Source organism: Topomyia yanbarensis, chromosome 2 (assembly GCF_030247195.1).
Source record: "Topomyia yanbarensis strain Yona2022 chromosome 2, ASM3024719v1, whole genome shotgun sequence".
Classification (NCBI taxonomy): domain Eukaryota; kingdom Metazoa; phylum Arthropoda; class Insecta; order Diptera; family Culicidae; genus Topomyia; species Topomyia yanbarensis.
The window spans coordinates 427,697,112-427,713,590 of record NC_080671.1 but is presented as its reverse complement, the minus strand read 5'-3'; the positions used below and the strand labels follow the sequence as shown (position 1 = coordinate 427,713,590).

The 16,479-nt window shown below is 35.9% G+C and overlaps 1 protein-coding gene across 1 annotated transcript in view; it reads left to right on the top strand.

Moving 5' to 3' along the window:
• The window catches only part of LOC131680971 (uncharacterized), a 70,086-nt gene that overhangs the window by 32,510 nt on the left and 21,097 nt on the right, over positions 1-16,479 (top strand). Inside the window, exon 2 of the mRNA XM_058961678.1 lies at positions 3,695-4,875. Within this exon, the coding sequence (XP_058817661.1) occupies positions 3,991-4,875 (885 nt within the window). The 5' untranslated portion in view covers positions 3,695-3,990. The remainder of the gene's footprint in view (positions 1-3,694; positions 4,876-16,479) is intronic.

The window sequence follows — 16,479 nt, the reverse complement described above, 5'->3', positions numbered from 1 at the left end:
CATAAAACATAAAACATAAAACATAAAACATAAAACATAAAACATAAAACATAAAACATAAAACATAAAACATAAAACATAAAACATAAAACATAAAACATAAAACATAAAACAAAACATAAAACATAAAACATAAAACATAAAACATAAAACATAAAACATAAAACATAAAACATAAAACAAAACATAAAACATAAAACATAAAACATAAAACATAAAACATAAAACATAAAACATAAAACATAAAACATAAAACATAAAACATAAAACATAAAACATAAAACATAAAACATAAAACATAAAACATAAAACATAAAACATAAAACATAAAACATAAAACATAAAACATAAAACATAAAACATAAAACATAAAACATAAAACATAAAACATAAAACATAAAACATAAAACATAAAACATAAAACATAAAACATAAAACATAAAACATAAAACATAAAACATAAAACATAAAACATAAAACATAAAACATAAAACATAAAACATAAAACATAAAACATAAAACATAAAACATAAAACATAAAACATAAAACATAAAACATAAAACATAAAACATAAAACATAAAACATAAAACATAAAACGTACTGGAGGAACACTACAGTAAGATTCCGTTTTTGGCGCGTTCCATTTTTGGCATGCTCCATTTTTGGCAACAAAAAAGATCCGTTTTTGGCAGCATTATTTTTGTTCATAGTAAATCCTTTGAAAAATGCTCAAAAATCATTTTGTTGTAATAATGGATATCGCTTTTGACTTTATTTCCAAACATAGGAGTCATATTTACTATATTTTATGGGGGCGGGTATAGCGAATAAAGTTAAATTTGTTGATTTTTTCTATTATTTCATTCCACTTCACATATTCTTATATAATTAATGTTCTTGTAACATTTATGATGTCACAAATTGAAAATGAAAGCTTTTAAGGTAAGGTTCCATTTTTGGCACGGTTCCAGTTTTGGCAACTGAAAAAAAAATTGTTGCCAAAAACGGAATCCTACTGTATTTTAGACTAAACTGCTTGCAGTTCGGAGATGTAGCTCTATTCGAAAGGATTGTTGTTTTCATCTGAACAATAAGACAGGGCTACGAAAAAAAAACAAACATTAAATGCATTTATCATGTGACGTAGTAGCCAAACGCAACACGACATCACGATTTACTTTAAGCTTCAAGCCTCAAAAGTAGTTGCAGCGCTATTTAAGTTCGGTATATCTCCCCTGTTTATCCACTGTTTTTCAAGTGATCAGAAATTTTTGACACATATGTTAGCTCCAAGTATATAGATGTATTTAGATGCCACAAGATTGAATATCGGTTTGTTTACTTCTTTATTTCTAGCATCGACACCACAAACCCATTGATCCCAACAGTTATTCTTTTTATCCTAGTTACATCCTTAATAGACAAAATCTTATTTTTAATCATATTTATACACCCAAGATATCGCTAATTATTTACAATTTCATGCAACATGATAATGATATTTTCCTGTGAGCTCTCACAAAATTTGGAGAATTATTCGTGGAATCATTTTTATTCCATGCCCGGTTTTATGAAATGTCCAGCTGCTAGCGACCATAGTAATAGACACGAGCATTCGATATAAAAACAAACTATTAGGACCTCGAACATCGTTATTCGTTTGATAAGGTTAATGGTGATGTCTGGATATAAAACGAAAGCTGCGCTGAGAATTCCAAATAGTGTGCGTGATATAATTCACAGATATCGCGAATCAGCCACATTTTTATGATCCAGTTCATATTGTCACGTTATTTCGAATAAAAAAAACCGATAGTAACCAGAGAGTAATAGATCACAATTAGACGAAGAGAATTTACGAATACCATGGTAAAACTGCTGATATCATGAACATTAGTCATATTATTCTTTGTTTCAAATTTGGAAGTAAGTTCTAAAACAAAATATTACGATAACATGAACAGCAGTTACAAACATCGTGACTTAGATCCTGAAATCATGAACACAAATTACACAACTCGTGACAAAAAAATCTAAAATCGTGACAAAGATCCTGAAATCATGAATTTAAATCCCGCTAGTTTGACAGAAAAATGCGATAAATAAATTTTAACTTAGTTTCAATTTTAAAGTAGTTTTCAAACTCAAAATCATTTCAAATCAAATTTTTCACGGGTTTTACAGACCTATTAGGGAAGTTTATTTTGTCGGCCAACAATTTCAAGCTATTTGTAACTCATTTTAATTATTCTTACATCATTATATACATTAATTACCGGATTATATGGAAATTTCGCATGTGGCCGCATACTTCAACCCGTAACACAGGAACCAGAATTCCGATTCAAAGAAAATTTAATAGCATTCAATAGGAATATTGTAGCTTTCATTTGAGACTCATTTTGTGAAACTCGCGTTAGGCATTTCTGAGAAGCAGATATGAATTTAACTCAGGAACATAACCACTTTCCCGAAGCTTCCAGTTCCGCCGAAGTTGTCCAATGTGGTCAACGTGGATTTGATTGAGCATCAGTGAGCTGAACCTATAAATCCAAACATTTTCGAACACATTTTATGAAGTTTTGCGTCTTTTAGATACCATGCTAATTCCGATTTATATGGGAAATTCATGCGTGACCCCACTCTTCAACTTGTAACTCCGGAACATGCTGTATTGTTTTCTGCTTTGGAAATTTCAATTAATTTATACTATCCGTACCGGTAGCACACGACACCAAAGGAATGCAGTATTCTCAATTCCTTCCCTTACTACAATATCAATTCTATGGATACCAGACGAGAATTTTCAGATTATGTTTCAAATATATTCTTTAGATACTTCTTTCTATTTCATTGCCATAAACTGTATTTTAACATTAGATGTTTATTGAATTGAATTGTACTCTATTTCACCCCTTTTGTGTATCTGACATCGCACATCCATTTGTTTTCTTTGTGAGAAAAAGACTAAGAGCGCCTTTTTTTGTAGTTTACTTAGCGCTTTCAGTGCAGATAGCTAGAATGATTAGAGATCAAAACCTAGTTGGCGGGCCCCTGCTTCTAGCAGTTTGCTTATGCGTAAACACGGTACTGATGATAAGATGCTTGTATCATCTAGTGATCGAGTGATAGTTGAAAGTCTCAATTCGCGCAAAAGTCACCAATTTGTGCAGACCACTCCAAATTTCTCTTTCAGTTCCATTTGTTTCATTCAAAAGCGAACCGACGCTACTTCACTCATGATTGAAGTAATTTCGCGAAACATTTCCCGCACTACAGGAAAAAACATTTAGATCTTACTGATTTGTGTTATTTCGTCTGTTATTGTAATAATATACAATTTGCGAAACGGAAACCACAATCCCGTCATCAAATGCCATGATGAGTACGTCCCATCCACGTAACCACTGGTCGCGAAAAACATTGTCTAAACGTTCCATGCCCCGAACATCCAAGTAAACCAGTCATTCATAGCTCACAGTTAGCCAGTGCGAAAAAAAGCGAACATTCCAACCTGAAAAGCAAAACAATCATCTTCGCACTTCCTGGCCAGCGACAGTCTACGCGGGTGTCAAACAATTTCCCCCGCGCCACATTCCCAGCGCCGTCTATTGTATTCCATGAGAAAATTTGACTTTCTTCATTGTAGAGTTTCAACTCGACTAATCGCCATACTTTCTTCTCACTTTCAGACGCAGTTCGGAGCAGCGCGGCTCAAAATGATCTAACCGAGCGTTCCAAAAAAACTCCTACAACTACCTATCGAATCTTTTATTTTAGAAGGCATATTTTTAAAATAAAAGATCATTTATTCTCTGTCTCTCTCTCTCGCTGTACCTCGAACTGACGCAACTCTGTCCGCGCTTTCCCCTTTCTTTCATTTCCCACCGGCGCTAAGCCGCAACGGAAACGCAAATAAAGACAATTGTTGTAAGTACCCCGTGCGCGACGGTGACAACTTCAATTCCTCCCCTCTGGCGATCGACGGATGATCACGAGAATGCGGTTACCAACGGCAGTGATAGTGCTGCTGCTGCTGCTTTGCCTGCAGTTCGGTGACAGTTTGGTGAGTTCGCACGGTGACGATGCGATAGACACCCAGGACGATCGGGAGCTGAAAACTAACGACGATGGGTACGATTTCCTGTCGATCGATCAGCTGTTCATGAATAACCCTCAGTACGCCAAACTTCTGAGTGATCTACAGTCGCAAACGTTCGGTAAAAACTGGCGACGGAAGCGGGATACCGAAGATGTGCCGTCCGACGAAAGTCCCGTTGAGCAACCTGTGGAGGAAACGAATGCCACAACTCCGGAACAGGCGGAAATTATCGAAGTGACGAAAAAGGTGGAAGAACCGAAACAACCCGAAGAAGTAGTTAAAGATTTTCCGGATGCGGAAGGACGCACGACCCCGCTGCGAACGGTTAGTGTGTCATCCACAACCGCAGCCAGTTCGTTTGGATTTTCCGGTTCAACGGAAGCCGAACGTGTCCGAACGGATGAACCCACGACCAGCGCATCTCCGATTCGGAGCAGCACTCCTCGGCGACTACTGCACAAGGGCAGCAACAAAAACAAAAACAAGGGAGCCAACAAACCGGGATCGCACAGTACAAGCGGCGGCGGCGGTCCCAATAGCAGCAATAACAACATCCACAAAACTCAGGATTCCGGTAGTTTAACCGCCACCAATGTGAACAAATTTACCGTGACTAACACGCCGGCTTCAACGTCGCCGGTGTCCTCGTCGTCACCGGTCGCTGCGCCCTACACCAGTTCTAGCCTCGCCAGCAGTACCAGCAACATGGCAGCCGCGGCCGCGTCCGTTGCGAACGTGACCACACCAGGAAGCAACAGCAGTAAAGATAAGGTAGGTGCGGGTACCCTGAATGGGCCGGGGGGTTTTATGGGTTGGAATATTGCCACCAGATGATGCAGGCCCCAAAACAATGTCATGGCTTCGCTTCGGTGTTGTTGGTAGTCGTTTAAAAATTGCAGACGGTCGTCGATTTTTATGTAGGCGAGTGAAATCTGCCTCCTGCTGCTGCTGCGAAAAATAAACGCGGAAGCAATTGAGTGAGGGTAGCAGTTGTTTTAAAGCCTTCACTTACAGTTGTAATTTTACGGGTATACGGATCGCATTTCGATGGATTGGGCACTTGGACAAATTAGCGGTAAACAAAGTTCAGCTACTCTCTGTTCTGGGTCAGTCTCTATCTAGCAGCAGGGATGCCATCATGCCTGATTTATCTGGCACAGTCAGAGTTTTTAGCAGCTTCCAGACAAAAAGACAAACCTCTCATTCTGCCAGATTTTTAAGATTTAGAAGCAACTACACACACATTTTGGAAATTTGGGTAATAATGTCCCAAATTTTACAAAAATCTATTGACACAGGTTGTATGAAAACTAAAATGTATGCCAAATTTCGATGACTTTGAGATCGCTGTCAAGTGCCAGATCTTGCCAGACATTTTTAGTTGAACTGCCAGATTTTCTTTGAAAAATAGTGGCAACCCTGCTCGGCAGTGCGCTCTAGGTTCCAACAATGCTTAGGAAGTGTAAAGACCACTGGCAACCACAGGAACAGGCTCGGAGGGTACGTGCTCCTATTAAAGCTGAAAATTTTCATGATATTGCTTGTGGCACTAAAAACTGAATTCTAACCGAACTGCGCACTTACTATTTTTCTATTAAATTCTTCTCACTTGTTAGTTCTACTGGCCTGTCTATCAAAGTACCATCTCTATCACTTGAAATACATGTGTTTTGACAGCTCGCAGTTTTCAGTAGCAGTTTGATCACTCGAACTTTGAAAGTGCGGAGTCCAGGTTGGTGGGAAGCGCGCAATAGTTTGTTTATTTTATTTTAGCTAGTATTGGGACACGAGGGTCTGTCGACCGGTGAAATGTACATTATGTTTCAAATGCGAAACATATGCCAAATTTCATGCAAAGCGAAAAGAGTCATATCTAATATTTGATATTTCTGTTCTGGAGGGTTGTAGAAAAAATTTGGGTTGATCTTTCCACAGTTTCAAGTATGAAATTTTTAAATTGAAATAAAACTAGTGAAGATATTATATTAAAATCTACTTTTTGTAAGACACATATATTATGCTTGGAAAAGACAAGTGGTTTGAATGCACTATCGGAATAATAAAATTATCTGAGATATGGGAGAAAACGAGTGGATAGCGAGCCCAGGATAAAGATCAATATTAAACTTAAAGTTTCATGAAGAACGACCAAGACATAACGAACTGACCAACCTTCAGTATTGGCCAGACCATCAGATTGCTCTCAGAACTCCTCTTCAAAGTTCTATATTTTCAGTGCCAGGTAATCCAGGCATAGAGGTGAGGGTGAAGATGATTATCGGCGGATCGGCACTACACCGAGTTGATAGAATGACGTTGATGTGGCGGGAAGGTATTAAGAGCTGAGCATTTTCATTTCAAGTGAAGAAAAATAATGTCAATCCTAACTCGATATTTTTATCACATTCAAACTGTCCTCATTTATTCTGCGCGATAATTGATTTACGTTGTCTGGTTATTTTATAATTTAAAATAAAGACCGACTTTTTAAAAGAATCTTAAGAAAGAAGCGACGGTTAAGTGATAATTCATGTGTTCCGAAAACGCAAAACGGATAGAAAATGTGAAGTATTGAATGTGCTTCTGCTAAAAAAGTAGAAAATTCTATTAAAATAGTTCAAGCTGAGAAAACTGTTTTGACCTTTAAACTAAAATTTCTAAAAAAAATCAATTTTTAACAGTAACTAGAAGATTATTTCCAACAAGAAACTAGATATTAATCATTCACAAACTATTTTCAGAATTATTTCGCATATATAAAATTTTAATAAAACCTACAAATAAAAATTAGCCAGATCAAAAAAAATAATCTGCATCGATATATCTTCAAGATGGTGCATCCTGACTTTTGTATTATGCTAGATCTTTCGCTGAGGAGAAAATTGTAGTTAAAAACTCATGTTTCTCCACTAAGAAGAAAACGGAACGAAACCACTTTTGCAGGTGAAGTGCAAAAAAAACTGTAACTAAATTAATTATGGAAATTGCATTTCAACTTCGTCTCATTAGAATCCGCTAGAAACTCAGTGCCAGAACTAACTTAGCACCGGATCGACGTTAGCTCCAAAACGAAGACACAAGCTTATCTCTGGCACTAAGCAAGTGTCGGATTCTGATGAGACGAAGCTCAAATTCATTAACTAATCTAATATCTTTCTTTGCGGGTTTTAAAAATATATTAATTTCACAGGAAAAGAATAATTTTCATATTGATTGCATTTTTTATACCTGTTATATGATATGTAAGAGAAGACAAATTTTTCCATCCCTCTGAGATAAGACATAGCACGATATTTTCAAACTCCCGCTCCTCTTATGTGCCCATACGTAATTAGTGGGTGACCCCAAACTCTAAGCTTCACAAAGTGTTTCACTTTTCGAATAATCGGTCTTATACGAAAAGATCGGAAATCAATAGCCACCGTATTGCTTGCTTCTACGACTCACTCATCTTGTTTGTTTACCACGAAAAGACTGAAAGAAGTAATTTCTTTGGATCTTCAGACAATGCCCACAAAATTAAAATAACTGTTTCTTGTTGATTTCTTTGTTTTGGCGGAAACATAAAGAAAATCGCAATATTGTCCCCGTTGTTTTCAAAGGTTGGTTGATAATACTAAGATGAACGAGTACTATTCATTGTGGGAAATCCACGATCACTGCTTCACGAAGTTTTGCACAACACTGAAAAGGCCTTTTCGCTCAAGCAATCTAGCTTGCACGGAAACGCTACCGATCGCATAGCAACTAATATATTAGTCGAATTTCTGAAATCGATTGGTTAAAATTTGGTACAGCTAAACGATTGTTGATTTTTCTAAACTTTCATTTTTGTTTTTGAATGAACAAAACAATTGCTGAAACAACTAAATCATCTAGTTGAAAATGTGATGCTGTCAGTTAGCAAAGACACACATCATCTGAATCAGCTCATTGAATAGCTCTATCAACTAATATAATTGTTGATTTCAAGATTGGTGCGAGTTGAAATTGAAAACCAATTTCAATCAATTGTTTTGTTAATTTAGCTCCTAAACAGTTGTTATAGCTAATGAATTTATTAATTTTATGATTTCGGAAAATTTAAAGCAAAATTATAGTTTAATAGGTTTATTGCTCGATGCTCTGGATAAAAATTTAGAATAGTCCTGGCAAACATCTTTGGTAATATAGACAGTCCACTGAGAGCAAATAGCCTTATAAGTTAGATAGTCGTCATAGAAGGCATGCTGGACTCAAAACGTATGAGCTGTGACGACAATATGTAAAAAGGCACCGGAAACCAAAACATCCTGGTAGAGCATTGGTCCCCCACAAGGGTGACACTGCCGGATATTCATAGTTTGTGATGGAAGGTGTGAGATCGGTTATGCTCAGATGAATATCGATCCTGAAACAAGGCACAATCATTGAAGAAAATACGAAACTAATTTTGCTAAGCAAATAAATCACCTAGATAATATATTAACGTAGTTTCATAAAAGTGCATTTTTTATTCTATTTACAATATATAGCATGATGGGGTTTCGTGCAGAACTTCAAAAACAAAACTTTTCTAGCGAACAAAATTTCAACTCAGAATCGAAAATAAGAATATGAGTTAGGTTTAACATTAAAGGTCCATTAGTGCATAACGATGAAAACTTTTATTAATTATTACCGCTGTAATTTTTTGAAAACTTCAATCGATAAGAGTATCCCAGTATTATATGGCAAACAATCATCTAAAAAGAAACAAGTCGCCATTCAGTAAGTCTCCACTTATCCAAACCGTCTAAAATTTTTATAACATACAAGTAATAATTCCGCTTAGCTTTATGTTGTACTACCAGCCTTACTCTGTGTTACAACGGATGGCTTTATCGAAAGTTACTGTTATACATAATTATTTACATATAAACTTTGAATATGATGCGGGAAATCATGAAGCAGTAAATCGCCCCCGAAATTTGCAATCATTTGGGATAACAAAAGGAACTTATGAGCTTTTCGATTGATGTGCACCGATGTAGTGGAGTGCACTGGTTTTGCACTCTCTAGCAGAAGTGCAGGAAACTAGGTATGTTCCATTGACACTTCTACTAGAAAGTGCAAAAACAGTGCACTCCATTGTACCGGTGCACTGCCATCCAAAAAAGCATTAGAGTGCTGTGTTGAAAAATACATATAGCGAGCCACTCCAATGTGCATCTGCATGTGCATTTGGTTCATTATCTAACACTACAGGGATAAAAGTGAGTGCTCCAAATTTGATTAAAATTTGAAATATTGTTTCTTGTCAGAAAATTTTTAGGATAGAAAAAATTGTATCAGGCTCACCTATTCGTTTGCTGAATAAACCATAAAACTTGAGCGCAATGGATGGTTAGGCATGTTTGTCCACGACGGAATGTAGTACTGTGGCTGCCCTTATGATGTAAATACACGCATACATACGCACATACATATTTTCCCGCAATTAGTTATCTAGATACAATTAAGCAGGTGATGCGAGAGCACCTAATTCTGCAGATATCCTCGGTCGGATTCCATAGTATGTAGCCAAGTAGACCCAGCTGGGCTTGGTTGTCCATAATAATGTTGCTATGTATTTTGCTATGTGTCAAAACTTGCTTCTTCGGTTTGAGGTCAGCCCGTATTGTCATAAATATGACGAGCCGCGATGGTCTTGTTTAAACTTATCCTGTCATGTTGGTAGTACCAATTTGGATGACCGTTTCCATAATTTGAGAAACCCGTTGTCGACCTTGACTAAAACAAATTTTACTCTACTTATTACACCAACATTCAATCGCCAGAGTTATGGAGATGTTCTACTGCCGAATCAGATCAGCTTTGCGCCCGAGGGATCTAAAATTACAGAAAATATTTTATGGTAGCAGGCTAGCAGCGCTGTTAGTGGGCATTTTCAAAGAGAGCAATTACCTTAAACAAGTATTGTAAGTAACCTGTATATTTATCAGGTCGCGCTTGCAATGGTAGAGGTGCAATAGTGAATATTTGTGCAGTTATATTCGATACTCTGGAATGGTATTCGCATGTTGAATAGTTGAACTTCGAGACTCAATTGCACACGCACGAACAACCCTCCTGATCAATGTTATTAACCAATATTAGTTCAAATTTTCTGTGAAAATAAAACAATGTTAGCCTATTTCGAAGCTTCACTTCGTCATTGGAATCACAATGTCCGGTGAATGGAGACTGTAGATACATCCCCAGAACCAAATCTTACCAGAAACAACATTGATGTGGCTTTCATTTAAGGTTGGACAGAGAATGCGCAAAATTCGCAAACGAAAAAAGCAGTTTTTTTCCACACCGTATGTCAGATCTTCATAAAAATCAATCAGCGTATGTAGAATGTTGTTACAGTACTGCTGATTGATTTTTATGAAGATCTGACATACGGTGTGGAAAAAAACCGGTTTTTTGTTTGCGAATTTTACCCTTTCTCTGTCCAACCTTAAGGCAAAATTGAGATAATTTTCAAACTGCTGCCAAAACGTATGAACTGACAGCGGTTAGGACTAGAATCTGACTCATTTTTGGAGTCAAGCAAAAACAGCATAAGAACTTTTGATATCAGTATCGGTGCCGTTTAGTAAAAACCTACCTTTGCCCGGTATTCGCCGATATTCCTGGAAGATGAATTTCACTGCAGATTTAACACGACGCATTTGGTGGAGGGACTATTAAGCGTAACTGGTAGTTGCCTTCATTTATTTTTAGGCTCACGGAGCGAGCTGTATTTTCTTGATGGCAGTGTGGAAAAACTAGATTCGCTCCAGGATATCTATTGCACTCAATTGCCAAATCGGAAGAAACACCTGAGTCATGCAGAATTAAAAAAAGACAACGACGGAGATTATGTTTAAAACGCACCGAATAAATAATATAAACACGAGTATCGCGCACGTATAAATTATATTCCCTGGGCATAACGTAAACATAAACAGGGTGGCCAAATTGAATTTCAGAATTGAAGTAGACATTTTGCTCGTGAAACGTAATGTCGACATAAGATTGCGAAATGTTAAAATGTAACTCTCTGCTCTGATGGTATTACGCATGAGTTGGCAAACTGGCTCGTACCAAACGAGCTAGAACCGTCGTTATCTGATCATAAGTACATCGTCTTTGATCATTTAAACGTCTCACTAGATATCGTCACATATCGTAATCCCAAATCTACGAACTGGGACCTCTACGGTGAGGGATTGGCGACTACGTTTCTTGGGTGTCTTCCGACGATTGAGTCCCCAAGTGACTTTCGAATTCATTTTGGAAGCAGCACGGACTCATGGAGTACCTTCGTATATCACGAACTGGATACACGCAATACTTAGCAACCGACATCTCTGCTGATCGTTAAGACAAGTAGAGATATGGAAACTGAGTGTCTGCGGATGTCCTCAAGGTGGTGTACTGTCACCACTTCTATGAAACCTTGTCGCCGATGGCTTGTTGAAACTTAATGAGCTTGGGTTTGCGACGTATGATTTCGCCGATGATTATCATATTATGGTACCGTAAACCGGGGTGACATTGATCACTTTTCGAAGTAATGATTACATATTTTTAGACGCAACACATTTTTTTTAAGTTTAGTATTTTTAAACCATGTACTGATGTATGGAGAACAAGATTGGATGGTTTTACCTAAAATTGTCCGCTTATAGTTATTTTTCCAAAAATGATTTCATCCATTTCAACACGTTGGAATATTGAACAATGAAAAAATGTTGCGAATTATAGCGTAAAATAACTTGAAATAATTGCCAACTAGTAAAAGTAAATTTGGCACATCCCACTCTACAGGAAAATAAAAACTTGTAATTTATTACTCTTGCTCACATCTGAGATTTATTTATTTTATAAAAAATAGACACTTTACGAAGCTTCGTAAAAATATAGTAAAGTCAAATTTCGGTTTTTTGTAGTTTTTGTGCCCAGAAACCGAACAATATACTCAAAAATTATAACAAATCAGTATTTTATAAGTTTAGAGTAAAAATTATTTTAAATTAGAATTATTCGGTAGACTATTCTGGTTTAATAAGCGATCTACGAAAAAAGTTTCGAGTGATCAAAGTCATCCGGATGATCAAAGTCACCCCGGTTTACGGTAGCATTTGCTTTTCGTCTCTGATGGGCTTCGTTGGTAGATGGTTGCCTTTCTGTTTGTGGCTGATTATGAACGACTTCCTATAAGTTGTGGTAGTGAATTATTGAAATGAATTGTGTTGCTCATATTAATAGGTTCGAGTAATTTCGATTGTTCACGTACCAATAAAATGCGAATATGCAAAATGAATGAACTTCGAATCGCGCACTTAGATTCGACATAATATTGATTGATTTCAATGCCTGCAATGTTCAATATTGTCATCTGTTAATGTAGTTGAATGATGATTGAAAAAATGGGTTTTTTTTTAATCCTGGCGATTGACTTTCTCAAGCTGCATCAATTCAGAAACAGCAAGAAATTGAGAACAACATTGTTCGAATCAATGTAGCTTTTGTAAATCTCGTAGTCTTCATCTATTAACGTTGAATTTTATTGGCATATTACTTAATATTTTTCCTAGATTACCATAGTGTAAGGAAACGATTATTGAATGAATTGTCGACATTGTACACACTTAAAAATATTAACATATCGAAAGATGCACGTACAAGGAGCGTCTCAATTCACTTGAATTTACAACATGTGAAAATGCGCTTTGTTCACAATTCTCTACCTTCATTCAACCGAGTTCTACATGAGAAGAGACACAACATTTTAAATCACATGTCAAAACATGTAAAATTTCATTATTAGATAGCAAAATACGTCGCAATGTTGTTTACTTCAAATGTAATTTTCATTTTTTCACTACATCATTCCCCATTATTGACGGTTGTACTCTTTAGCCTCAAACAACGTCCTACAACTATAAAGGTCGGATTATACGGATAGGGAATGGCCCAGCTGGTAAGTCCATTACACTGTACGCAGCTCACCTGAGTCCGAACTGCCACAAGCGCATATAGTGTGTTAGGCCCTTTGCCGCTTTCGATTAGATTGGTCAGACATGTTAATATATTTTAAAGATCTATCAAAATCATCTTCCGTTTTCCGGCGGTACATGGACATTTACAATGCCAACTATTGTGATCGAAATCTAAAATTTTTCTCCATATATTCTGATTCCTACAGTATATTTAATACTTTCACATGGTTGAATGATTTGGCCTAAATTTGAAAAATAATGGATGGTTTCCTGATGCGATCCCCTAGATCTAGATCATCCCACTCTATATCAGTTTCTACCTGTTCAATTACAGGGGCCCCTCGGTTCAGTTGTGCCCAGGGGCCCCGAGTGGTCTTAAGACGGCTCTGCAAGTGTCCCTATATTTCATACTGAACGATTTTATTTATTTATTTATTTATTTATTTCGTCAATCAAATGTAGACTACATTATACAAATATTAATTGCTTATATACTATCCTGTATACTATTTCTATGTACTATGATGCCGTAAAGAGTTGAAAAACTGTTTTAAACATGTTCGGGGCATGGTAAGGTCAATACTTTCACAATGCTTGTTATACACAGCCATCATCTGGTTTAGTGGTCCGAATTTAGCATAGTCTGCACGGTGATGACCTATCGCGAACGAATTTCTATTGCGTAATTGACAGGTAGGAGCATATAAATTTAATTTTGACAATATGTAAGATGAGTCAATACGCTGCATGACGATATGGTTTAGAAACGAGATCATAGCATAGTCCCGACGTTCTTTCAATGTTTGAATATCTATCAACATACAACGTGCTTCATAAGATGGAAGAGGGAATACTGTCCATCTTAACTTGCGTAGTGCATATAATAGAAACTGTTTTTGGATTGACTCAATTCTCACTTCGTGTTTTTTTATGAATGGTGACCAAACAATACTACAATATTCTAAAATAGACCGAACATATGCTACGTAAAGAGTTTTAATTGTGTAAGGATCTTGAAAGTGATATCCGAAGCGTTTTATAAAATTAAGCATATTACTAGCTCTATGAACAATTGTGTTGTAATATTCCACAAATTTTAATTTTTTATCTTAGATAACTCCTAAATCTCTTATTTTATCGCATTTCTGAACGGTTTGATCACCTAATGTAATTGACACGGAAGCCGTTATTTGTTTTCTGCTAAAAGTCATGAGATTACATTTTTTAACATTTAATTCCAGTAAACATTTACAACACCATGTATAAAAGATTTGTTTCATTGTGAAAAACATTATAGTCATTATTATTTTTAATTTTTAAAAAATAGCTTCATATCATCCGCATATATGAGAATTTTAATGTTTTTTTAAAATAAGAGAGATGTCGTTGACATATAAAATGAAAATAAGAGATCCTAAGTGTGAACCGTGAGGAACCCCCGAAGTAACTTTAATTATATCAGATTTCATCTCATAGAATTTTACTATTTGCTGACGATCTGTTAAATACGACTTAATCCAATTGAGGAGTCTCATCTCGATTCCCAATTTTTCAAGTTTGAATATTAACATGGGAATGTCGAGCTTATCGAAAGCTTTGCTGAAGTCAGTGTAACGAGCTTCTATATGATTTCCTTTATCCACGGCATTTAACGAGTAATCAACAAATTCTAAAAGGTTTGTACTAGTTGAACGGCCTTTAAAAAACCCATGTTGTGAATTTGTTATTTTATGTTTGACTTGGTTGAAAATGGTTTTATTTATGACGGATTCGAAAAGTTTGGGAAAGCAGGACAGAATGGCAATTCCACGATAATTGCGAATATCAGATTTTTTACCCGATTTATAAATAGGTATTAAAAAAGATTTTTTCCAATCTTTTGGGAAAATACCAGATTCTAGTGACTTATGGAACAGCCAGAATAAAGGTGACGTAAGCTCAGTTGCTAAATTCTTTATGAAAGCAGGTGGAATTCCATCAGGTCCTGAGCCTTTAGTGGCATCTATATCATTGAGACCAGACAAGATATCTTGAACATTAATGTGACTGACACCAACATCCCTTGAATAATCAGGAAAACAAGAAAAATATTCAAAGTCACGATCATTGTCTGAATAGTTAGAATAAGTTTCTTGAAAAAATGTTGCGAAGAGATTACAAATATCCTTTGAAGTTTCACCCTCTTTCCCATCTAAAGACATTTTTGATGGGAAGTTGCATGAATTCAACTTAGTTTTGATGTAATCAAAAAAGTTTTTTGGGCATGACTTGATCTCATTTTCAGTTTTTGTATTATATACAGTGCCGAAGAAATAGCCAAAGTTAGTTGGTCACGAATGTTAAGGTATTTTTCCAAATTATCCTGATTATTGTGTTTTCTGTAAATTTTGTGAGCTTTTTGCTTCCGATTTTTCAAATTAATAATTTCCTTGTTGAACCAAACTGGATTTTTGGATGCATGATTTCGTCGTTTTTTCGTGAGTGGAACTTCCTCCTGTATTATTGTATGTATGTATGTATGTGGGTAGCCACCATCCTCCCAGTAAAGTTCAGCCGGAAATGAACTGGAATTCTAGCTGGTTCTAGTTCGTATTCCGGCTCCAGTGACACAACCGATTCTAACTAGAATCGGTTGTGTCACTGGAGCCGGAATGCGAACTGGAACCAGCCAGAATTCCAATTCGTTTCCGGCTGAGCTTAACTGGGCTAGCTTGAGTCTTGCTCTGCATGCGGCTCCACTTAGAAGTACGCTCAAATTTCGTTACCATTCTGAATTCAGCATACCGCAGTACAAAGGGCCAAAAGGGGGGTGGCAGACCCGTAGGCAATCGCACCTACTCAGTATCCGCGGGAATCAAAGTGTCTCCTTCCAACAATATGATCCAACAGATTGAATAACGAGTTTTGCGATACATGTCATGCTTTCCACGGGATGGTTTGTTTGAAGAAGAGCGCGTCAAATTGTTTACAACTGTTGGAGAGAAATTTATCTGTCGCGAACGACGAACACTTTTCCTCCTTGACTCCGATTGGCTTCCACTTCATTGTCCAGTTGCAACTTCAATGATGCCCTGATGCACCCTCCCCACCCCATAAATCATTTGCATAATATAATATAGTATAATATAATATAATATAATATAATATAATATAATATAATATAATATAATATAATATAATATAATATAATATAATATAATATAATATAATATAATATAATATAATATAATATAATATAATATAATATAATATAATATAATATAATATAATATAATATAATATAATATAATATAATATAATATAATATAATATAATATAATATAATATAATATAATATAATATAATATAATATAATATAATATAATATAATATAATATAA